The sequence below is a fragment of the Erythranthe guttata genome, chromosome 2 (assembly GCF_056151865.1).
Source record: "Erythranthe guttata isolate IM_541 chromosome 2, IM_541, whole genome shotgun sequence".
Taxonomy (NCBI): Eukaryota; Viridiplantae; Streptophyta; class Magnoliopsida; order Lamiales; family Phrymaceae; genus Erythranthe; species Erythranthe guttata.
Window position 1 is genome coordinate 15002504 of NC_142534.1, and position 26011 is coordinate 15028514.

The 26011-nt window shown below is 34.5% G+C and overlaps 3 protein-coding genes and 1 non-coding gene across 4 annotated transcripts; all 4 read right to left on the minus strand.

Moving 5' to 3' along the window:
- Positions 1–12546: 12546 nt before the first annotated feature.
- Positions 12547–13971, minus strand: LOC105969413 (uncharacterized). The gene has a single exon (XM_012994166.2). It carries the CDS (start codon positions 13892–13894, stop codon positions 12797–12799), a length of 1098 nt encoding a protein of 365 aa, XP_012849620.2. The 5' UTR covers positions 13895–13971; the 3' UTR covers positions 12547–12796.
- A 5764-nt stretch (positions 13972–19735) lies between these two features.
- On the minus strand, positions 19736–20802 carry LOC105969415 (protein VACUOLELESS GAMETOPHYTES). The gene has a single exon (XM_012994169.2). It carries the CDS (start codon positions 20690–20692, stop codon positions 19736–19738), a length of 957 nt encoding a protein of 318 aa, XP_012849623.2. The 5' UTR covers positions 20693–20802.
- Positions 20803–23364: 2562 nt separating this feature from the next.
- On the minus strand, positions 23365–25529 carry LOC105969499 (uncharacterized). Its single transcript, XM_012994256.2, has one exon. The coding sequence runs from the start codon at positions 24912–24914 to the stop codon at positions 23685–23687; it is 1230 nt and encodes a 409-aa protein (XP_012849710.2). The 5' UTR covers positions 24915–25529; the 3' UTR covers positions 23365–23684.
- On the minus strand, positions 24966–25376 carry LOC105969416 (protein VACUOLELESS GAMETOPHYTES). The gene has a single exon (XR_016030102.1). It is a non-coding gene; the product is annotated as a protein VACUOLELESS GAMETOPHYTES (transcript).
- Positions 25530–26011: the final 482 nt, after the last annotated feature.

Below are 26011 nucleotides of genomic sequence, written 5' to 3' on the forward strand. Positions count from 1 at the left end.
GATGTTCAATCTGTTGAGGTGGTCCGACACATCGGATGTTTCGAGTTTCTTGTGGTACAAGAAAACCGGTTTACTTCCGTTGTGTGACTCGATCGTCTCAATCATACCTGGAATCTCCTCTAGTGGAAGAACAGTATCCGGTATCGATGACGATGACGATGACGAGGACGACTCGCCGCGGATGAATAAAGTCTTATCCCGGCGCATAATTGTTCTCTTCTTCCGTACAGGCGCTGGTTCAGAAACATTCTCTTGGTCGGTTATTATTAATTTCCCCTTCATCTTCTTCTTTTCTTCCGATCGGCCGTTATTAGGGCTTACGTCATGGTGACGATTCATGGACGGAGGAAAAGATTGAAGTGGCTTTGGAGTGTAGAGTACAATTTCATTGGATATTACTTTCGCCTTCTTCTTTAATAAAGGGCTGACGTCATGAGTATAAGTTGCAGTTGAAGAAACCCTTTTCTTGGACTGGGGTTTTCTTGAAACGACGTCGTCAGGGCTAGGGTTTCTTATTATTAATAAATCCGATGAGGATTTATTATCTGCCTTTGGATCAGAAGTTGCACCGACGTCGTAGTTGATAATGGGTGGTCCACCACGTGAAGAACAACCAACTTCTTCTGGTGAGGAGAAGAAGATAACTGGACGAAAATCACCACACACCATCATCGGATAATAATCAAGAATGTCGAATTCACGAAACTCCTCCAGCGCCGCCGTTTTCTTGGCGGGAGATTTTGCGGGAACTTCGTCGGAAGAAGGGCGGCTTCCGGCAGCAGGAACAAGAGATACATGATCTGGGACATGCTTTTCTTGATTATTATCAAGTGACAAAACGGTACTAACTGGGCTGCTAACGGCGGGCGGAGGAGTAGAAGAAGATTCCGGTGGTGCGGCGGGATCTTCTTGGGGGGTGTTTGGATGAACAGGAATATCAACTCCAAACAACCTAATTGTCTTCTCAGAGTACTCTTTCATCTCCATTAATTAATGCGATTAATATGATCTGCTTAACTAATGCTTATGAATTAGTGATTTGTTTTCTCTTAATAAGATTATAATGGGGGTATATATAAGCAAGTAGGGCAATGGGTTTTTCGTAATTATATATAAGGAAGTATTTGGGTTTCCTTATTAGAATTGGACATCGTTTTCATATACAAATTTTACTTCCTAATTCGAATCTACTTCTTCTACTTGCACTCTAAACTATATATGTAATCAAGGAATATTTCCCAAGTCGAATCCACTTAGTTGTCATTATAATTGTACGAAATATTTGAAAATATTAATCAATTTACTTCCTTTATTTTTTTTTATTTTTTTTTTTATAATGATCTAGCATTCTATAGTCTATAATTTAGTAAATCAGTAGTAATTTCACAAATATGCATTGTCGTCAGTGATCTGTTCTCAATAATCCGATTTTAAGACACGCGTAATCATTATTTAAAAATAGGGGCAATTACGTATAGTATAACTGTATTTACACAATAATTTATTACGTAACGTATATTGCACAATAAATTATTACGTAACATATGATTTTGTTGTGGTAATATTACTGTCTAGATAGTAATATATCAATATTACTGGGCTAAACAGTAATATAATTAATATTACTATCAAACACAGTAGTATTAGTGTTTTTACAAAGGCAAAAAAAAAAATGTTCGGGAAAAGAAAAAAGAAAAAAATAAAAAAAAAAGTCAACGTCGCAATTGATCATTGGTCAGCGGCGGGAAAAAAAAAATAACTAACACTGTTGGTCAGCAGTGGTGACGAAAGAAATGTTTAAAAAAAAAGAAAAGTTAATGACGGAGACCGACGGTCAATGGGATGACTTTCAAAATATGGTTAGGGGTTTTCGTTAACTTTTTTGCGCAATTCTTTCGTAATCATGTCCTCTTATTGTAATTCATGTTCTTGTTAGCTTTTTTGCGAAATTCACTTTTGCGCGAATATTTCGTGCATTGTTTTGTACGTGTATGTTTGTGCATGTTATTGGAACACCGAGACAAGGCTATAATAAATCAGATAGTCGCGGTTGTTACGCATACCGGAACGGCCTGGAATGGGATTGGAACGGTATGAATCATCATAATTTACTTATTCAGGTCTCCAACGACAATTTAAGGATCTCAACCTACGATTTTGACTTTTAATTAAAAGTTCTAATAATTTACAATCAGCTCCAACACTTTAAATGTAGTTTAATTTGGGGCTAGGGAATCATGTGTCATGATTATGAGTAAGTTTTTGAAGTTTTCAAAATTTGCAATTTAGTCCTTATTGTTTTTTTATTTCTCTTAAAGTAAATATATAACTTCATAAATTACATTTTCACCCTTAATTCTATTTCTCAAGGTTTAAAAAAATAAGTTCTAAAATTAAAATTGGAGTTTTAATCATAGCTTGTATATTATTCTAGGATAAATTACAACCACCCCTAAGGTATGGTCAAATTATGAAAAAAAAAAATTTCTTGTTTAGATGATTACATCAACCCCTCAACTATGAATTTTCTTACATTTCCACCCTTATAGTGTCAAATTCAACATAATCATCTAGATTCTATGGAATGTTCTCTAGTTTGTACTCATTTTGTGCTACCATGCAGTTTATGATGCACCACAATCTGATATATACAAGCCAAAAAATACATATTAAGATCATCGACCTAGCTTCAAAATGTGGAGATCGAATGGGATAACACGGGTACAAAATTGAGTACTCCATATAATCTAGAAGATTCCATTAAATTTGAAACCGCAAGGATGGACGTGTAAGAAGATTTATAGTTGAGAGGAGATGATTGTAATTACCCAAAGATGAGGATGTTTTTTTTGTAATTTGACCGTACTTCAGGGGATGGTTGTAATTTACCCTATTATTCTATATAATATTAATATTAAAAACTTATTTGACATTAATTCTAATTTTCCGCGTTTTAATTATACTTTGTCCGGTTCGGGCGCGATGCAGTCGCAATACAGTCGTGATATTGCAATAGAACTGGAACGGCGGTGTCCGCAACGACAAACCGCTACGTTTTGGCGAACCATAGGAGTAACTCCCTTGTTGATTATTTATTATTGTACTGTAGAAAATTTGGCAAAGATGTATTTCTTATTTCGGGGAAAAAAAAAAGTTGATCAACAGTGTTTCAATTAGTAATACTTCTTGTATTTTAATATACTTCAATTTCATATATTTTATTCTAATTTAACCAATTATTCAATTTCTTTCGTCATCCCATTGACCGTCGGTCTCCGTAAAAAAAAACCCACTATTTTCACTGTAATCTTTACCGCAAAATCTCACCCTCTCCATGTTAAGTGAATAATACTTTCGTCATAAAACATTTTCCAAGGTCAAAAAGAGCAGGAATTAACGTTCTTGGAGAAATAAATTAAGAGTGCTTGTATGGAAGGTCCTAAACTTCCCCCAGAATTGGCCAATTTGGCTTAATATAATTTCGTTTCCTAAAATTTTTTTACATAATCAGTAGGTCATATGGATGTTCAAATATCTTGTAATAAATATTTTATTGCAAAAAATATAAAAAAAAAATTAAAAAATGAAAAAATAAAATAAATAGAAATAAATTTGAGGGGTATTTAAGCGAATATAAGGAAGAGTGGTGGATTATAAATTTGAGGGGTATTTATGATATTTAATTTTATATATCTTTGATGGTGAATTGAGATACTTTGGAGATGGAAATAACACTACCCTTAATATTATTGTCAAGCACCGTAGTATTAATGCTTTTACAAAGGCAAAAAAATGACCCGAAAAAAAAATTCAAAAAAGAAAAGAAAAGTGATTAACGACCGCCAAACAACAGCGGCGGAAAAAAAAAATCAACACCGACGGTTAGCGTGACGAAATAAATGTTTTCAAAAAGAAAATGTCAATATCGGAGACCGCCAGTCAACGTTGACAACAGTCTAAATTGAAAAATGGGTCGAAATTGAATAATTGGTTAAACTAGAGTTAAATAGATGAGATTGAAGTATACTGGATATCAAACAGCTGGAGAGTTTCTGTTTAAGAACCAAAAGAATAGTTTGCACAAGTTGTTCTCAGACTTGAGATATATCGTGGGAAATTAAAAACCAAATTTTATCATCAATATATAAATGGGTAGATTATACCTACACTCCTAAGGTATGCTAAAATAATTTGAAGGTACCTGTAGTATCGGTAATTACAATCACCCTCTCATACATTGCTTGAAACCCTAGCATAATAATACATCGGATACATTATTTCGTTAGGATTCTAACAGACTATTAGTTTCAGGCAATTATGGAGACAACATAGAGTTGGGGGGGGGGGGGGGGGGGGGGGTTGACATGGCTATCCTAACATTTCTTAAATCCTTATTATTTTATATAAGATTTATAAATTTTTATCTATGCTAGCATTAACGGTCACGCGGGAAACAATTATAGTGCATATCGGTTTCCAGGACACAAAATCCTGACTCCGGTAACTATTTCAGGGGTGTGATTATAATTCCTAATACTACAAGGACCTTAAAATTACTTTAGTATACCTCAGGAGTGTAGGTGTAATTTACCCTATATAAATTATTTTAGGTTATTAACATGGCTATTAGGAGCGGATCTACTAGGGGTATTTTGTTGGGGATTAAAATATGATGAGTGTGAATTAAGAGAAAGAAAAAAAAATTATTTTATGGACTAAAAGTATATAAAATTTAAATCTTGAGTGCTAAAGTCTATAAATTAATAGATAAATAGCAAAATAAAATAAAATAAAGTAATACTAAATAGGTAAAAAGAAAGTAACAGTAAATAGGTCCGCCCCTGATGCGGGATGCCTATGGTCATAATTTGAAGTGACGAGGTATTATGTTTTTATCACTAAGAGCATCTCCAATGGAGGGGGTTTGCCCCGCCCCTCCCCCTCCCCTACCCCTCCCCTTCCTCCTCCCTCTACCTACGTCGTTTTCAACCGTTCGGTCTTTTATTACTTTTTTTCCAATTCTCACTCTCACTTAATAATAATAACAACCACAATAATAATAATAATAATAATAATAACAATAGTAATAATAATATTATTATTATTAATATTAGTATTAGTAACTAATAATTAATAATTATTATTACTAATAATAATTAATAATAAAAATAATGATAATAAATAATAATAATAATAATTTAATTATAATAATACAATTATGTTGTTATTTCAAATTTATAATAAAAAGTACAATAATCGTATTTGTTGTTTTTTTTAATTTTTACAATTATAAAAAAATATATTAAAAATTAAATAAAATAAAACTAAATAATAAAGAAACAAAATAAAATAATAATAATAAAATTACGAATAAAGATATAATTCAAAAGAAAATAATAAAATAAAAGAAAAAGAAATGAAAACAAAAATATTAAAAGTCTTTATTTACAAATTAAGTGTTTGATTTTATTGAAATTATGTGATATTAAATTATGTAACTAAATAATTAAAATGAAATAAAATAATGATATAATATAAAAAATAAATACAAAATAAAAGGAAAATAAAAAAATATAAAATTAACAAGTAAAAAAGAAAAAAGAAAAAAGGAAAAGAAAAAAAAAAAAATAGAGGCGTGTGATACACGCCCCCTTCCAGCATGTGAGTTGGAAGGGGGCAGCTCAAGGGTTTTCTCCCTCCCCCTCTCCCCACCCCTACCCACCCCAGACCCACACCCCCTTGACCCACCTCCATTGGAGGTGGTTTTACCACCCCACCCCTATCCATACCCATCTCCATTGGAGATGGTCTAACAAGTCCTTTTGTTGTTGGAGAATTGTTTTTTGTCCATTAACCTGGATTAGTCCCTGACGAGTCTATTCTATGTTATATCGGGTGAAATGCACTAACTAGATTTTTGCCATTTATATATTCACAAACACACTTACATCCATATTGGTGTGTGTAGATCAACGATAAGAAATCACTCGGTGTACGTAGTCTTTATCGGGTGTAGCATAGAAATAATCGTCTGTGACGAACTCAGTTTGTTAATTAATTTATTGGGCAAATGGCAAAGAGGGACATGACAAGGTACTTAAATGCACACTGATCCACGCAAAAAACAGTCTTTCAAATACACTTATCCCCATATTTTTATTCAAATAAACTTATCCCCATATTTTTATTCTAAAATACCCTCCATAATATATTTTTTTCATTAATTCCATCCATTATACTCTAACTTTCTTAATATTACACATCGACCCCGAATTTAAATAAATATATCACATTAACCCCTATTTTAATAATTTTTTGAAAAAATAAATTTTGTTTTCAGAAAATAATTTTTTTTTCAGAATATTTTTTCCAGCCAGATTCCGGCGTTGACTTTTTTTTTTTCTTAAAAAAAATTATTTCAATGTATATTATTGTCTTGGCTGTTAAATTACTGTCTCCAACAGTAATTTAACTGTCGGAAACAATAATTTTGAATACCAAAACAGTAATATTACTAATATCACTGTCTCAAACAATAAAATTATTGTCTCAGGCAGTAATATTATGAATATTACTTTCTAGAACAGTAATATTTAAAAATATTACTGGCCCAAAAATTAATAATATTGCATGAGACAGTAATATTACGGTCGGAGACAGTAATATATATTGCGGTTGAAAACAGCAAAATTGCAGGCCAAGACGATAAAATTAATTAATACAATAAAATTACTATATATCTTAGACAGTAATATTACAGTCTCAGACAGTTAAATTAATGTTGGAGACTGTAACTTAGCAGCCAAGACAGTAATATTAATTAAAATAATTTATTTTAAGAAAAACAAAATTTCATAAAAAACAGTCAATTAACAGTTAAATTACTGCTGGAAACATTAATGTAGCAGCCAAGATAGCAATATTAATTAAAATAATTTTTTTAAAGAAAAAAAAATCCAAAAAAAATCAATTAACAGTTAAATTACTGTCTCCGACAGTTAAATTACTGTTGGAGACAGTAATTTAGAAGCCAAGACAGTTGTATTAATTAAAATATTTTTTTAAGAAAAAACAAAATAAATAAAAAAAAAGTCAATGCCGGAGATCGGCGGCTCACCGGCTGTCTCCGGCGGTGGCGGGTCAAAATTGGTTAATTGATGAAATTGAGCTAAATCGGGGGGTAAATCATGAAATTGGAGTTAAATTGGGTTTCAAAGAATTAGGGGTAATTTTGGTATTTATAAAAGGATTTTCCTTATATGCAAATAAGTTTGAATGAACTTGAAATATTTGAAAGACAAAAAAGTTGGATGTCCCTTTTTAATTAATTGTCCTTGTCATGGACCTCTTTGTCATTAACCCTAATTTATTATAGTTAATATAATGATCGAGTTATTTATCAAAGAAGATAGAGGAAAATGTGTATTACAGAGAAAAGAAAATGCGTATTATTAGGGTTTTCTCTTAAAATATAAGAGCAGTGACCCAACTTTTTTAAAATTACAGACACTGCCCGACACGAGTGTCCTACTTTTAGCAAACTTATGATACGGCCCGACACGGGTGTCCGAGCCGTGTCCGGGGTGTCCGAGTGTCCAAGTATCGGATACGGGAGCTATTCACCTTCTAGAACTGTTCGTGCAGCATAGTGTAAACATATACGATTGACTATTCTGCTAATAAATATAATATATTATTATAAAATAATAAAAAAGAAAATTTGTATATGCATTTTTCAATACCTGATAAATAATTAGGGATTAAATAATTATAGGGCAAATTACGGCCACCCCCTGAGCTATGGTCAAATTATGAAAACCCCCCTTCTGTTTGGGTAATTACAGCCACCCCCTCAACTATGTATTTATCTTACGAAAAGACCCCTCCAGAGGTAAATTTAAGGATGTTAATTCGGTAAAATTGGACCAATATATCGGTACGCCAACATTTCATACCGTTTACCGAACTAAATATACGATTTGGTTCGGTAAATAACCGAATTACATAAATTTTACGTAAAAATATTTAAAAGGAGGGGGGTGGCTGTAATTACCCAAACAAGAGGGGTTTTTTCGTAATTTGACCATACATAAGGGGGTGGCCATAATTTGCCCATAATTATAACTACAATTGTTAATTACAAAAAAACTAGTCAAGTAAGTAGTTGAGGGCCAAATACTCATAACCGTAACAAACGCTACAATGATCACTTATTAATTATTTTTAGGCTTTTAGCGAGAAAATAAAGAAAGGCACTTAAAAATATGACGACTTAAACCAATATATAGAGGTTGTGTCTCGATAAATTTCAAACAATGATCACTTATTTTTGTATATAAAATCCATATGGAGAACTCGTGTTTTTTATGGGACAAATAGCTATTAGAATAACTAGGGAGAATTTCCAATTTTCATAGATTCTGATTCAAAATGTTTCGATTTCTGAATGTCGTAACTTATGGATTCAGAATGAATTTTTAGATTCAGAAAAATTGGAATTAGAATAACAATTGATTTGTATTTAATATAATAATTGAAAACTTTATGAAAATGTTAATTTCCATTTGTTCCATCCGACTTTCACCCCTAAAAATAACCATCATATTGGATAATTAAAATTTCATTTTATTTGGAGGTCCCTAACAAATTAAGTTCATCATTAATCTAGGTTCTTTATCGCAAGTAGGCCCACACTCACTTGTCGTAAAGAACCCTAGTATTCATAACAAAACAATGCTCTTGATGAAAACGAAGAAACTCATGTAGACTACAATTACTAATTACAAAAAAACTACTCAAGTAAGTAATTGAGGGCCAAATACTCAAAAACAAACGCTACTATGATCATTGATCACTTATTAATTATTTTTAGCTAGAAAATAAAGAAAGGCACTTAAATCCACCAAATTCATGATTTAAATCCAATCAACCCCAATTTCATCAGTTTTGACCCCTAAATCCAATTTTGACTTTTTTTGTTTTTCAAACTTCTTTTCCCGCTGTTGATTCACGTTAATGTGATTGACATATATATAAAACAATGTTGTTGTTGATGAAAACGAAGAAACTCATGTATTAAGATAAAATCTCTAATATTAACAAACAAACAATAAAAAAGCACATATGAATCATTAACAAACAAACAATAAAAAAAAATCAAACCCTAATATTAATAATTAATTAGCTAACTCGAGATGGTGCAATCAATGCCTCCATTACTAACTAGCTAGAACTACTACTACTGCTGGTTGAAGCTGCAGCAACAGCAGCTGCATTCATCCTTTGATCAATTTCTTCTTGTTTCCTAAAGTTGATCACCAAACGAAGCTCGTTGCTTCCGTTTACTCGATACCCCCAAATTTCAACCCAATCTCCTTTGACCGCATTGTTCGCGTTGACTATCCTTCCCCATTGTTTGTTAATAACAATCATCTGCAAGCTAGGCCACTTCCCCAAGTGCAGGTTAAACGAGCGGCCACTTTTATCGATCCCGATACACTGAACTCCTATTCTCGTCTCTGTTACAGCTATTCTCTCTTCGTCTCTCAAAAGGCTCATCAAGATTTCGGGGGTGTTAATGCTCAATCTGTTGAGGTGGTCCGACACATCGGATGTTTCGAGTTTCTTGTGGTACAAGAAAACCGGTTTACTTCCGTTGTGTGACTCGATCGTCTCAATCATACCTGGAATCTCCTCCAGTGGAAGAACAGTATCCGGTATCGATGACGACGACGACGATGACTCGCCGCGGATGAATAAAGTCTTATCCCGGCGCCTAATTGTTCTCTTCTTCCGTACAGGCGCTGGTTCGGAAACATTCTCTTCTTCGGTTATTATTAATTTCCCCTTCATCTTCTTCTTTTCTTCCAATCGGCCGTTATGATTAGGGCTTACGTCATGGTGACGATTCATGGACGGAGGAAAAGATTGGAGTGGCTTTGGACTGTAGAGTACAATTTCATTGGATATTACTTTCGCCTTCTTCTTTAATAAAGGGCTGACGTCATGAGTATAAGTTGCAGAGCCAGAAACCCTTTTCTTGGCCTGGTGTTTTCTTGAAACGACGTCGTCAGGGCTGGGGCTTCTTATTATTAATAAATCCGATGAGGATTTATAATCAGCCTTTGGATCAGAAGTTGCACCGACGTCGTAGTTGATAATGGGTGAAGAACAACCAACTTCTTCTGGCGCGGAGAAGAAGATAACTGGACGAAAATCACCACACGCCATCATCGGATAATAATCAATGATGTTGAATTCACGAAACTCCTCCGGAGCCGCTGGCGCCGCCGTTTTCTTGGCGGGAGATTTTGCGGGAACTTCGCCGGAAGAAGGGCGGCTTGCGGTGGCGGCGGCAGCGGAAGGAACAAGAGATTGATCAGGGACATGCTTTTCTTGATTATTATCAAGTGACAAAACGGTATTTGGGCTACCGGCGGACGGAGTAGTAGAAGATTCCGATGGTGAATCGGAATGATTACCAACAACTTGATGATCTTCTTGGGGGGTGTTTGGATGAACAGGAATATCAACTCCAAACAATCTAATTGTCTTCTCAGAGTACTCTTTCATCTCCATTAATTAATGCGATTAATATGATCTGCTTAACTAATGCTTATGAATTAGTGATTTGTTTTCTGTTAATAAGATTATAATGGGGGTATATATAAGCAAGTAGGGCAATGGGTTTTTCGTAATTATATATAAGGAAGTATTTGGGTTTCCTTATTAGAATTGGACATCGTTTTCATATATATACAAGGAATTAATTAATTAATGTTGGTTGACGTTGGATTCTATTAATTTTACTTCCGAATTCGATTCTACTTCTTCTACGTCCATTCTAAACTCTATATGTAATTGAGGAATGTTTCCTAAGTCGAATCAGCTTAGTTCTCATTCAAATTGTAGAAAATATTATTTGAAAATATTAAATCAATTTACTTAAGTAAACTGCAAAAAATACCCTTATGTAATCTTCAAATAGCAAAATCTCCCATGTGATAAAATAAACTAGCAAAAACTTCCCTATAAAATTACTTATATAGCACACTCAGCCCATTATTGATTTGAGTGTTGACTTGATATTAAAAGACACAAACATCCCCGGGGTTGTACAGTTAATAAATTCTTATATTTCTTTTAAACATTTTAATTATTTTATTTTATTAATATCTTAATTAAATAATTTATTATTCTATTTTTAATATCAACTAATTTATGTACATAATTTAAATTATCCCTACATCAAAAGAAAACTTAAATTCCATTATTATGTATTTTTTTATTTTGTATTTAAAAAAACCTATACGTAATTTGATTACCAAAGTTTTAATTATTTTTCAGTTTAGTTACTTAATATTTTTTGATAATATTTTAATTTTTAAACAATTAAACTAAAAAGAATATATATATATATACACACACATATATAATATATACATATAAATAACATTTTCAGGGTCAATTTCATCATTTTACATCCATAACCCAACTCTCAGCTTGCATCTCCGCAAGTGAGCCACACAAAAGTCAATCATGGGGGTTTTTACCTTTGACTCTCGAGATTAAAAAAGAGAAAGTTTCACACATTCATATATTTTTTTCTTTGCACTGGTTGGAATCGATCAATTTTTGGGTCTTGATTTTTACTAAGTTAGGGGTTCAATTTGGGGATATCTTGGAAGGGGAAGTGGTGGGAGAAGAAGAAATGACAATATTGACGGAGGAGAAACGACGGGTTATAGGCAGTGGCAATTTTGTAATTTACAGAGTTGACCAAATGGCGTTAGAGTCTAAATTGACAAAAATTGAAGGAAAGGGCTGTATTGGGAAATTGTACAAGTACAAGGGGGTAAATTGATAAAATTGAGAGTACGAGGGGGTAAAGTGACTCTCAGGCAGAGTACGAGGGGGTAAAGTGGAATTTACCCTATAATAAATTGTTGTTTATATTGCTGGGATAAATAGTAATAGAATTAATATTACTGTCAAACACCGAGTATTAGTGTTTTCACATAGGCAAAAAAATGATCCGAAAAAAAAAATCAAAAAAGAAAAAAAAAAGTCAACACTGCCATTGACCGCCAAACAATGGCGGCGAAAAAAAAATCGGCACCACGTACTGGTCAGCAGCGTGACGAACGAAATGTTTTCAAAAAGAAAAATGTAAGTTTGGAGACCGGCGGTCAACGACGACAACAGTCAAAATTGGGTTATGGGTCAAAATTAAATAATTGATTAAATTAGAGTTAAATAGATGAGATTGGACTGTATTAAAATATAAGGGGTATTTCAGTATTTTATACATCTCTGAACTTTGTATGAACTTTTTCGTAAAAAAGTTTAGTAATGGACTTAAATACGAATTAGTTGCCAATTCATTAACTTATTTCTAACAACCCCTTATATGTATAATTACAACTTACAAGTTACCACATCCACTGGCCAAAAAATGAATCAAATAAAAAAGAAGAAAAGAAAGAAACATCCACCAACACATACAAATACCAAAGTGTCAATATTTACAAGTTACTAATTGAAACATTGTTGATGATTTTTTTTTTTTGTTTCTATGGTACAGTAATACATAATCAACAAGGAGAGTTACACCACAAAATAGGAATATTTCATGTGAATCAAGAAGCTTCTCTTTTACACAATCTTTTTATTGTCTTCAAACTCCAACAAAACAAATCAAGAAAAGCAAATTGCACCACAGAAAGTGGAAAGAAACCGAGAAATAAAATTAACACTATCCGGTAAATCTTTAATGTTCATGGGCGGCGTTGAGAAGTCATCCTCCAAGTAAGCCACCAAGAAAATCAATACCATTTCCATCTCCAAATAATAATTCTTGATAATCTTCTTCTCCACCACCACCGTCATTTACCCCTTGCACGGAGTCTGCAACGTCTCGAGCACCACCACCACCACCACCACCACCACCACCGTTAGTTACCGCGTGGAGAGAGTCTTGGCTGCTGCCTCCACCACTAGCAAAAGCATCGAAAGCAGAAATGCCACCACCACCAATAATATTGCCACTGTTGTTGAGGGCGGATATCCATTCAATCACAAGATGTAATCCCGTGTTATCTCCATCATAACCACCAACAAAGCCGCCCGAAAGTATTGCTTGAGCTAAGGCACCACTATTGTTAATAATCGTCTGTTGAATGGCCTGACGGGCCAATTCATTGTTCCGTCTGTTGACCTCAAAAGGAGGATCAGGCGGCATGATATTCTGCTGCTGCTGCATAGGTGGAAGTTGAGGAGCCGACGGAGCCACAATAGAGCACGTTGGTACCGCCTCTGGTGGCGTTGGCTCTTTAGACTGAGAGGCCGAGCGGACCGACGGGAACTTATCTCCGGCAGCACATTTTAGATGTGCATCAAATCCACAAGATTTGCACCTGTAAAGCCATTGTCGCGAACCAACGCTCAAGCATATATCACATGAAAATTTATTGACAGGATATGGGGATTCAGATGTTAGATTGAGCTTGTGCGCCTTGTGCGATTCGTGCGTCACGGATAAAGGCAACATGGCACATAAGATATGCAAATCGAAGCTGCAAGGTTTGCAATGGTAGGAGAATCCCTTCCCCGTTTCGCCGCAAGCATCGCATACTAAGCGGTACGCAGGGTTGATCATGAGGGTTAAATCGTGCTTCTTGTGTAAAGGGTGGGTTATTTTCTTGCGCATTTCGAAGCAGCTCTGGTGGAGGAAATAGTCGCAATCCAAGCAAGAGTAGAGCACCCCATAGGGTTTGAGCTTGCATCCTGCACATGGAAATAAAATATTTAGGGTTTGATTGTAAACGACGAGCTTCAATGGGTGAGGGTGGCTGAAATGGCTTCTTATAATTTCTCTACGGAATTCGTCGTCCATCTCGATCTTCCCTCGATCATCTGCGTTTATAAACAGCCGGTGTACGATCGGAGAAGAGAAACCAATACTGGATTTAAACCCTAACTTTAGACCCAAATTCGATCTAATTTAATTTATATATATATGCAATTTTTTCTTGTATAAATCTTATTTGAATTACTATGCATTAGTTTTGTGCATCTAATTTGTATTGACATTTCCTATTCCACTTCTGAGTACCATCAAGAGGTACAGAAGTACTTGACTTTTAAGTTGTTGAAATTGTCAGATTTTTGATATATATATATATATATTGGAGATGAAAAATTATTTCAATTGTTTTCCAAAGAAAATTGATGATTGGAAATTGGAATGAAGAGAAATGTCTCAAAATTGGAAATTAGGGTTAAACATCCCTTGAATTCGTATAATCTATTTATTTATTCACATATAATATAAAATACATAATAATATACAAATGATAATGAAAGTACATTTTTTAATGAATTCGAAATGAAAAAAATATAATTTTGAAATTGAATTTTTTTATACTTCATAACCGTTGGAAAAGGTTGTTTGATAAACAACATATTGTAGTATTTTATATATCATAAATTGATATATTGAGCATCGTGCACACACACACACGCATATTATACAAGCCTGGTTGGTCCATTGGCGCAATAATTGTTGTGTCAAACCTTTTTATCTAGGGTGGCAATTTTGGTCAAGTGATTATTCGAACTGACAAATTCGTGTGAATAATTTAAAATTTTGACACTTGCAAAAAAATATCAGAATATTCGACGGGGATGTTTAATTACTAATTAGAGATTTTATTTTATTTTTTAAGGGAGAATTGAACATCACCCCCTAAAAATTTCGAATTTTCACCCTTTACCCCCTCATAATTTAAAAAAGTGATTGCCCCTTTCAAAATGTTATTCTTGATGTAATTGCCCCCGATAACACAATTGTGATGGAGTATTCATCGGCGTTTAGGTATTTTTGTTGCACATTGCCCCTTTATATGTTATTTTTGTTGCATATTACCCCTTAAAAACATTATCTTTTTGCACATTGCCCCTTTAAAATGTTATTTTTGTTGCACAATGCCCGCCAAAAATTGTCTTCTGGGTAAACCTACACTCTCGTACAATAGCTTGCAAATCATACAAGAGAGGTAAATCATACTAGGCTCACCATGTGTAACAAGCTCCACCTACCGACCATTGGCAAAAGAATTTGAACCGAGGTCAATTGACAAAGGGCTTCAACCGCTAGGCCATCCCTTACGGGACGTTATTTTATAATCTAATTACATGCTAAACTTAGGTCTATATTGTTTTAAATGTATCAATTTCCTTATTTTGAAATGTGAAGTATTTTTTTACAGTTTGAAAATTGCTATTTACCGTTCATAACAAAAAACCTTTTTATCTCTCTAAAACACCAAAACCTCCAAAAAAAACCCAAAACACCCCAAACTGCAAATAGCAAAAAAAAAAAAAATCCGAAAATTCGAAATCAAGCTTGAAGAAGGGTTGGGCTTCGATTTTTTGAGGTAATTTCGACTCATTTATGTGTAATATGCATTGGGTAGGTCGATTACAGAACCAATTTCATGTTAAAAAGCTCTACAAATCGATTTGCAGGGCTTTTTTTTCCGCAAAAACATGGTAGCACGCCCAAGACGGGCGCCCATGGCGTGTACGAACGTCCGGTTTGGGCGTTCGTACACACCCTGTGCGCCTGTCTTGGGAGTTCAATTAAGATGCACACACCCGTCTTGGGCGTTCAATTAGTGTTTTGAACTGTAAATAGAAATTTTCAAACCGTAAAAAACAAGTCCCTTTAAAATATATAGACACTTTGAAAAAAAAAATCAAAAAAAGGTGAAATAGTTTTTGAAAACTTCCTATATTTAAACATTTTCAATTTATCGTTGAAGTAAAAGAATGGAGTCACATCTAAAAATAATAATTTAAAGCCTTAATATAATTTAATTCATATATGTTCTATCAATTACACATTTAAAAAAATAATTAATGATGCCATGCAACTCACATTATATTTTAATTTTTTTAATATATATTAAATTTATGGAAAGTTAGGACTTTTACTTCGATAAGAAATGTAATATGCAAGTAAAATAATTATAAAATATTAAGTAAGAAAACAAAACATTTTTTTTGAAGTAAGACAACAAAACATAAAGAAGAATGAAAATTCCCTAGAAGTGTAAAATATCGCGATATATTAATTTTTGGGTTTATTAGGGATAACCCCCTGTTCATATTTTTTAATGAGGTAGATCCAATTTTTTTCCCCCTTTTTGAGATAGACCCAATTTTGCCAACTTGGCAAAATATATTATATAATTTTCCTTTAATACCCCTGTTTTATTTTTAAACGGCATTTATTTCCTTTACTACGTGATTTGAGATTTGCTGATACGTTGCCTAAAATCACGGAATAAAATTACGTGAGATCATTGGCCGTTATATCAAATCGTGTACAATATTTTTCGAAGGTTCTCTTCAGCGTTCCAGCGGTTTTTTATCGTCTTTGAAGATGTCTGCACCGTCGTTGAAATATGATCGAATTTGAGCGTTCGTTGTTGGACGTTGTTAACCGGGTATGAATGCGTTATTCGTTTTTATTTTTCGCTCAATGTCTAGGATTGTCGATTACGGTGGTTAGAAATTTTTAAGAGTTGTGTTGATACTTGATTCTATTAAGTAGAACGTTTTTTAACAAAATTATTCCGTCATATATACATCGTTATTTTTGGCGGATGATGTTTGTTTGGAAGATGATTGACAGAGTTAGATGAGGATGGTTCACGCATATCGGACCAGAGTTGTTTTATATGAACATCGTAGTTGGTTTACGCATTAATTGAAATAACTGTCCGCTGTCGTGGAGTTCATGAGTCTGATCCCGGTCGATAGTTCGTTTATTTGTTTATAACAGCGGATTTTAGGACGCTGGGTAGTACATTAAAATATATTTCGTAGTATTTTCTAAGTTATCGTATGAATTTTGCATTTTAAGTTTATTTTTGATCATATTAATATATTTTTTAGTATTCTGCATTTTTAATGTCGTATCATATTAATATATACATCGTTATTTTTGGCGGATGATGTTTGTTTGGAAGAGGATTGACAGAGTTAGAAGATGATGGTTCACGCAGATCGGACCAGAGTTGTTTTATATGAGCTTCGTAGTTGGTTTATGCAATAATCGGAATAATTGTCCGCTGTGGTCGAGTTCATGTTTTTTATCCCGATCGATAGTTGGTTTATTTGTTTATAACAGCCGATTTAAGTGTGTTGGGTAGTACATTAAAATATAGTTCGTAGTCTTTTTTAAATTAGCGTATGGATTTTGCATTTTAAGTTTATTTTTGATGATATTAATGTATTGTCATTCAAATGTATTTGCAGTCTATTTAATCATTTTTTAGTATTCTGCATTTTTAATTTTGTTTCATGATTTTAGGTTTTTTCGATGGCGAATTTCGTACGGATTTTGTTGAGGTTTGGTGGGTTGGTTGCTCTAAAGACGTGTTTACGATGTAATGGCTCGGTAACTTCTGTTAAGTTTTAAACCGTTGTAATACAGTAGTATACTATTATGAATACCGTATGATACTACCATTATCATTTTATTATACTATTATGAGATTATTAATGTACTAGAGTTTTAACTCGACATATCGGTTTGATTGTGTTATGATGTGTTTTATGTATTTTATCAAAACCCTAGATTGAAATTATGAGATTAATTATTAATGTACTATTTTATTGGTTATGTTGGAATACTTTACGTTGGTGTTGTTCTCAATGTTCTTGTCATTTCAGTGGTATATTGTTTGTAACACAATTCATATCACTACTATAACCGTAATATACTATCATAGCAGATCAATGTACTATATTGAAATTATTAATATACTATGTGGTTGAATAATACGGGATAGTCGATTAACGAGATCCATAGTCGAATTAGATCAATAAGATAGTCTATTACATGATATAAGGAAAATTACCCTAATTGATTAGTATTTCAAACAAACATATTATTCAGTTTCCATATATATTATTATTTTTTCATATATATATTATTATTTACCTTAATCGTTTTCATATAATAAGGAAAATTACCCTAATTGATTAGTATTTCAAACAAACATATTATTCAGTTTTCATATATATTATTATTTTTCCAATAGTGAATTAACTAAACACATAGTCGAATTAGATACATGGGATAGTCTATTAAAAGATATGAGATAGTCTATTAATTTTAAAACACAAATCCGCCGCCGTCACTTCTCAAATCTAGGGTTTTGATGATCTTCGGCCCATAGTCGATTAACGAGATCCATAGTAAAATTATACCAGTGGGATAGTCTATTAAATGATATGGGATAGTATATTAATACAGATGTAATTCGACTATGCATCTCGTTAATCAACTATGGGCCGAAGAATTATCAAAACCCTAGATTTGAGTAATCCTAGATTTGAGTAACCCTAGATTGGAGCAGTGACGGCGACGGCGACGGCGGCGGCCAACGACGATATCACTTCTGGTGGATGTCCTGCCCATCAATTGTTGCAATATCACTAATTTAGTGCTCGAATTCGGTATGCGATTATAACAGATCTGCAATTACACAAACGTGATAGTTGATTTAGCCAAAACATATCAACAAATCGATGGATGATAGCGATTCAGCGAGTGGCGACGACGTACCTACGACAACTTGCTCGGAGTGCACGAAAATCGTCGTTTCACGGCAGTGCAGACGTCTTCCCCTTTCAATCGGCCGTACCGAGAAGTTGTTCTGGGAGGTTTTGCAGTTTATTCGATAGTGGGTTTGGGATGATAGTGATTTAACGGGAAAATAGGAAGAGATTTGATTTTATTTCAAAAGGTAAAGTAACGGGTTTTGTGGGATTTGATTGAGGGTAATTATGTAATTAGGAAAAGTTTGGACTGTTATCAAAATGGCAAATATAAATTTGGGTCTACCCCTATTATTTGAATGTTTAAGGGGGTTATATATCTAATAGACCCTTATTTTTTTGGCCTAAATGTCACAAGGAATTGAGGTAGGGTGTATTTTGCCATGAGATATGTAATATATGGTTGGACTTTACTAATTTTAAAATGTTAGGGTGCAAAATGTCGGTGACTGTTAATTCTGGGGTGCAACACACAATTCACCCGTTCAAAATAAAATAATAATAATAAAAAAAAATCCTATATGCATTGGTTTCAATTTTCTGATTGATTCTATCCACTAGTAGAAAATTTGTTTTTTACTACGAAATTTTTGCTACGGTAAAAAGCTGTAATAAAACGTATTTTTTACTACGGAACAATTTTGAAGTCTTAGTAAATACTAGGATGTATCGTAGCAAAAAAATACTTTGTACGGCTATTTACCATAGCAAAGTTCTTGTCACGCCCGTATATGCTATGGGGCAAACTCATAGCAAATGCGTAGCAAAAGCCTTTTATTACGAATTTGATACATTTTGCTACAGTTAATGGTCGTAGTAAAAAGTCATTTTTCTACTAGGGATCGTAAGATGATCTGTATTTTCAGCAGTTTCTTTCAGACAAAGTTGTAGAATTTGAATTAAACAGAAACATCAGATTTCTCAACGGAAAATAGTACATCACATAAATCTATAATCAACAAGAAATTTACACCTTGAATAAAAAGATCCTTTGCAAGTTAATCTTATATTGTCTTCACAATCTCTAACAAAGCTTAAGAAAAGCATCACACTAAAAAGCTGGGAAAGAAAAAAAAATACACACAAAAATCCTCCAAGAATTTCAATACCATGCATTTCCGTTGCCCGGTAAATTAGATCGTACATAATCTGTTCTACCACCACCACCGGCACCACCACCAGTGTCGTTTATCGAGTCTTGGCCACCACCACCACCACCACTAGAGCCACTGTTAGTAAGTATACATATTAATTCAATCAGCAATTGCAATGCCCTCTTCTCTCCAGAACGACTACCACCACCAAACCCTCCGCCTCCATTACCGCTCCCGGAAGCCAGTATTCCCTGAGCTATGGCTTCACTATTGTTGACAATCATTTGCTGAACTGCCTGAGCTATGCCGTTACTTCTGTTAACAATCATTTTCTGAACGGTCAAAAGTGCCAAATCATTCTTCTCCGATCCAAAAGAAGGTCGATGCATATTATTAGTGACCTCTTTTGGCGTATGAGGAGAGCCGACCGACGAATTATCTCCGGTGGGCCCCACACATTTCAGATGGGCATCATACCCACATGATTTACACCTATAAAGCCATTGGCGTAACCCAAGTTTCATGCATATAGAACAGTTGAACTTACTTTTAGATAATTCACAGGTAAGTTCGAGCTTGTGAACCGCGTGAGATTCGTGCGTGATGGAAAATGGCAACGTGGCGCAGAGAATGTGCAAATCGAAGCCGCAAGGTTTGCAATGGTAGGAGAATCCGTCGCCCCTTTGTTGACACGCATCGCACCTGAAGAGCATTTCCCCATACGTGGGCTTCGACGTTAGGGTTAGTGCGTGTTTCTTGTGAAAAGGGTGAATCAATTTCGTCGGCATGTCGAAGCATTTCTTGTGAAGGAAAAAGTCTTTGCAGATTGTGCACGAGTAAATCGTACCAGAGGGTTCGAGCTTGCATGCTGAACAAGGTGAAGTTATTAGGTTTAGGGTTTGCTGATGATCGATGAGCTTCAATGGGTGTGGATGGCTGAAATGGGTTTTCTTGAATTCATCCATCTCCTTTCTGATCTATATAACACACGTACAATTATTTATTAGGAAGAGAAGTAAAAATCAACACTGCATTTAAAGCCAAATTAAAGCTAGAAAGATAGGTGATGAGTATATATGTGCATTATTAATTTTTGAAATATTAGATAATAACACAAAACTTAAGTTAAATAATATAATAAAATATTATTACAACACTACAGCATGCAATAATCAAAACCAGATCTAAAAATTTGTAATCATGTAGTAAGTTAGTTGAATGTATCAACCCTAAATTAAGGCTTGTGTGCAATGGAATGAGACAGGTATCTGTAATTGCAGACACAAAATTAATTAATTGAGTTTAGTGGTTGTCCATTACGCGGAAAATAGGGTGAGCTTTTGGTTGGTTGCAGATTGTTTGAATAAAAATGTTTGTACTATTTTATTTTATTCTAATAATTGACTGAGGCATCGTGCCGGCACACACATATTTTATATAAAATAGAATACAAACTTTCTATTTTAGATAAGAATTAATATTTAATTAATTGAATAGTATAACAAAGTAGTGAGATCAATGATCGCGAAAAAAATCCATAAATATAAAAATTCAAGTTGCACTGGAAAGTCGAAATAAAAATTTACAATTTTTGTGTTTTGCAATTTTTGAGAATCATTTTGTAAACTACAAATTAAGTACAAATATAAAAGGGTAAATTACACCAACTGGTACGCTAAAATAATTTTAAGTTCTCTGTGATAGTGGTAATTACAATCACACCCCTGCAATTATTATTGGAGTCAAGATTTCATGTACTGAGGATCGATATGAACTATATTTGTCTCCCGCGGGGCCGTTAATGCTACCATAGACGAAAATTTATAAATCTTACATAAAATAGCACAAAATGCACTTCACCCCTATAAATTTTGCATTTTCGCACTTTCCCCCCTAAAAATTCAAAAAAGAGATGAACACACCCCACCCCACCCCCCCCCCCCCCCCCCACCCTCGAAATATTGTCTCGATTGCACTTTGCCCCAAAAAAATAATTTTTGGTGCGCATCGTGCAACAAAAATAACATTTTAAAGGGGCATGGTGTAGAAAAATAATTTTTTTAAGGGGCAACATGCAACAAAATTAACATTTAAAGGGGCATGGTGTAGAAAAATAATTTTTGTAAGGGGCAACATGCAACAAAATTAACATTTAAAGGGGCAAAGTGCAACAAAAACACTCAATTCTATTGAATAATCCATCCGGATTTTACTATCGAGGCAATGTGCAACAAGAATAACATTTTGAAGGGTGACATTCACTTTTTAAAATTTTGAGGAGATAAAGTGCAAAAGTTAGAAATTGGGGGTGCCGCGTAATTTGGCCCTATAAAATAATAAGGATTTAAGAAATGTTAAGAGCGTCATGTCACCCCTAGCTTGTCTCCACCACTGTCTGAAACTAATAGTCTGTTAAAACCCTAACTTATCCAATGTATTATTCAGTTAGGGTTTCTAACAATGTATGATGGGGTGATTGTAATTACCGATACTACATGGACCTTAAAGTTATTTTAGCATACCTTAGGGGTGTATGTGTAATTTACCCCAAAATAAAAATACATAATCACAAAAGTAGTTTACAAGTTATTTGAAATTATATTTTCTTCCAAAGATTTCTATCAAATTAAATATTTTCAGTAATTACAATAAAAGATCCATCAATCGAATACTTTAGTGAAAAAAGTTTATTTGCTTAATTAGTAAGAGTCTATAGTTTTTTCAGTAATTCGTCGTGATATTTTTTTTTCCGCATGTTTTACTCTCGAGTAGAAGAAAATAACAAGTTAATTTGTGATTTTGCACCCTAGAAACAACCAACCAAGTACAATTTTCATTATCCTCGTTAAGTTTAAAATATTCAATTCATGGTGAATAGTGAATGATTTACTGTGTTTTGAGGGTGAAAAGTGCTAAAAAACTATATTTCCAGAGTGCAAAGCCAAGACAAGTACAACTAAATAGCATACATATTATTATTGTTATTAATTTGTTAGAGTAAATACTAAATACTAATTAGTATATACTATATGTTGTTGGGAAAATTGGTTAAAAGTTGAGTCATGAACAATTTTTGATCAATGTTATTGTATGGTCTAATTGATTATATAAATCAACATTTGGAATAGATGAGTATAATCAAACCAATTTTGTGGTGAATAAAAAATTACTAGTCCAAAATTAATATAAAGAAAGTGGGATTTTGAGTTATCCCACATTGGAAAAGTAGAGAAGTATTGAGCTATTTATATATCTCAATGTTGGAACAAAGGGTCACGCCCTGCGGGTATATACACTTTTGTTTGGGAGAAAGGCTTATATATTATGAGTTTCGAATTGTGCCCACGCACCGTCCATCCGATCGGCCGGCTTGGCTCGTTTGTATGGATCGGATTTGGATTTGGGCTTGGGCCCAAACCACCACTATATTATTTTATTGATTTGAATTGGTGCAGCCGAACCAATGCAAACCAAAAGCAGACTACACTATTTCATACTATATTTTTTATTTTTTTTTCTTTTTTTTAAGAATTTCATATTCTCTTTCACCAACATAATATTTCACCACGTGAATCAAGATAATTCAAGATCATATATATATTATATACATACAAACTAATATGAAATTGACTCCAGCTGATTATTAAATTTCACAATCTTTTATTTTCGATCTTCAAACTCCAACCAAGAAAAGCAAATTATACTGGAAGAGTTAGATGCTACACCTGGTCATTTACACCAAGTGTATTTAAATCGTATATTTAGTTAAATAATCACGCACTAAGCACACATACACATGGGTGTGTATGATTATGTCCATTGAACTTAAATGATCAGGTGTAACTATTTAATTTCATACTGTATTGCATGCAAGGAGAAAAGAAAGAAAAAAGAAAAACACGGTGAAGATTCACACGATTGGGCAATCTTTCCAGATTCATGGATGACATAAAGAGGTCATCCTCCAAGTAAGCCACCAAGAAAACCAATACCATTTCCATCTCCAAATAATAATTCTTCATAATCTTCTTCTCCACCACCACTAACGATGTTTACACCGTTAGGTATCAACCGCATCAATCCCTGAGCCATTGTTGCATTTACTCTATTGTTAATAATCATATTTTGAATCGGGACTCCCGCCGAAAAACCAGTGTTATTGATCATAGGGGGTGGTGGCCCCCATGTTGCAGCCTCTTCTGGCTTTGTGGGCTCTATAGATTGAGACAGGGTTTGGACAGGTGGAAAAATATCTCCGGCAGCACATTTCAGATGGGCATTAAATCCACAAGATTTGCATACATACAGCCATTGGCGTGAACCAGGCTTTAGGCATATATCACATGAAAACTTATTGTTAGGATATGGTGATTTAAAAACAAGAAAAAGAGGGTGCACGTGCGAGTCATGTGCGAGGGATGACGGTAACATGGCGCAAGATATATGCAAGTCAATGCTGCAAGGTTGGCAATGGTAGGAGAATCCCTTCCCTCTTTCCTGGCAAGCATCGCATCTGAATCGCCCTTCGTCGTAGGCTGGCTTCGATAACAGGGTTAAAGCATGTGTCTTGTCAAAAGGGTGAGTTATTTTCTCAGGAAAAGAGCTTCTTCCACCACCATCCGTTAACTCTTGCGAATAGTCTTGGCCGCCACCGCCACCACCACCTTCCATTACCACCCGCAAAGAGTCTTGGCCGGCACCAGCAGTACCATCGTCAATTTGCACCGAGTATGTGGCGTCTCCACGACTACCACCAATACCAGTATTGTTGTTATAAAGGGCAGCTATCCATTCAATCAGAAGATGTAATCCTCTGTTATTATCTCCAGAAACTATGCCCGAAAGTAACGCCTGAGCTAACTCGTTACTATTGTTAATAATCATTTGGTGAATGGCCTCAAGGGCCATTTCATCGTTCTTTCTTTTGACCTCAAAAGGAGGAGGCATCGCTCTGACGTTATTTGGCTCCTGCATAGGCGGAAGCCGAGGTGCCGATGGAGCCAACCTAGAGCACCTCGCGGCCGCCTCTGGTGGTGCCGCTGCCTCTGATGGTGCCGCCTTGGGCAGCTCATTCGATTGAGACGGCGGCAGGACTGACAGAGCATCTCCGGTGGTGGCACATTTCAGATGGGCATCAAATCCACAAGATTTGCACCTGTAAAGCCATTGGTGAGAACCAACACTCATGCATATATCACATGAAAATTTATTGTCCAGATACGGCGATTCAGAGCTCAATTAGAGATTGTGCTTCACGTGAGAGTCGTGCGTGACGGTTAAAGGCAGCATGGCGCAGAGCACGTGCATATCGAAGCTGCATTTTTTGCAATGGTAGGAGAATCCATTCCCCCTTTCGCCGCAAGCATCGCATTTGAAGCGCTTATCACCGTACGCGGGTTTCGCCATGAGGGTTAGAGCGTGCTTGTGAAAAGGGTGGGTTAGTTTCATCGGCATTTCGAAGCAGCTCTGGTGAAGGAAATAGTCCTGGCAAATTGTGCAGGAGTAGAGCATACCCCAGGGCGAGGGCTGGAGCTTGCATGCTGAACATGGAGAAGTAGTTAGGTTTAGGGTTTCTGGATCATAAGAGATGAGCTTCAACGGGTGTCGATGGCTGAAATGGCTTATTACTCGCTGAAATTCTTGGGCCATCTATACTGGATTCAAACCCCAACTTTCGAGCAAATTCGGTTTAAATTATAGTACTGCAATATATATTTTATTAATGTATAGGTCTTATTTGCACTGCATTAGTTTATATCCAATTTGTAGTGAAAGTTCTTATTCGACTTCTGAGTACCGTGAAGAGGTACAGAAGCACTTGGTGCAGTTGTCACCTATATAATTAATCTTGTGAGAATTCAATTTAATTTCTTTTTTGAAATTAAAGGGAAAAGCTAATTGTAATTTTGTTACAAAAGAATTGCTTAAGTTAAGTATGATTTGGTTAACTTTCTGTATATAACCAAATGTATATATCATCTGACTCCTCCTTACTTATAGCAAACGAACTTATTGAACTCTAATGAAAAATACTTTTCGTAATCGAGAAAATGATCAGATCAAAATCAGCATAAATAAAAAAAATCAGTTATAATTAGTTCTTTCATCCCTACTATTACAAGACAAGTGTATGTAGGTGGGGAAATTATATGCTACACCGGGTATTTGTTAATCGTAGACGAGGTTAAATAACCACCCACTAAGCACACATACACAGAAGTGTGTATATATGTGAGATTATGTGTAGATCTACGATTAACAATCAGGGTATTTGTTAAACGTAG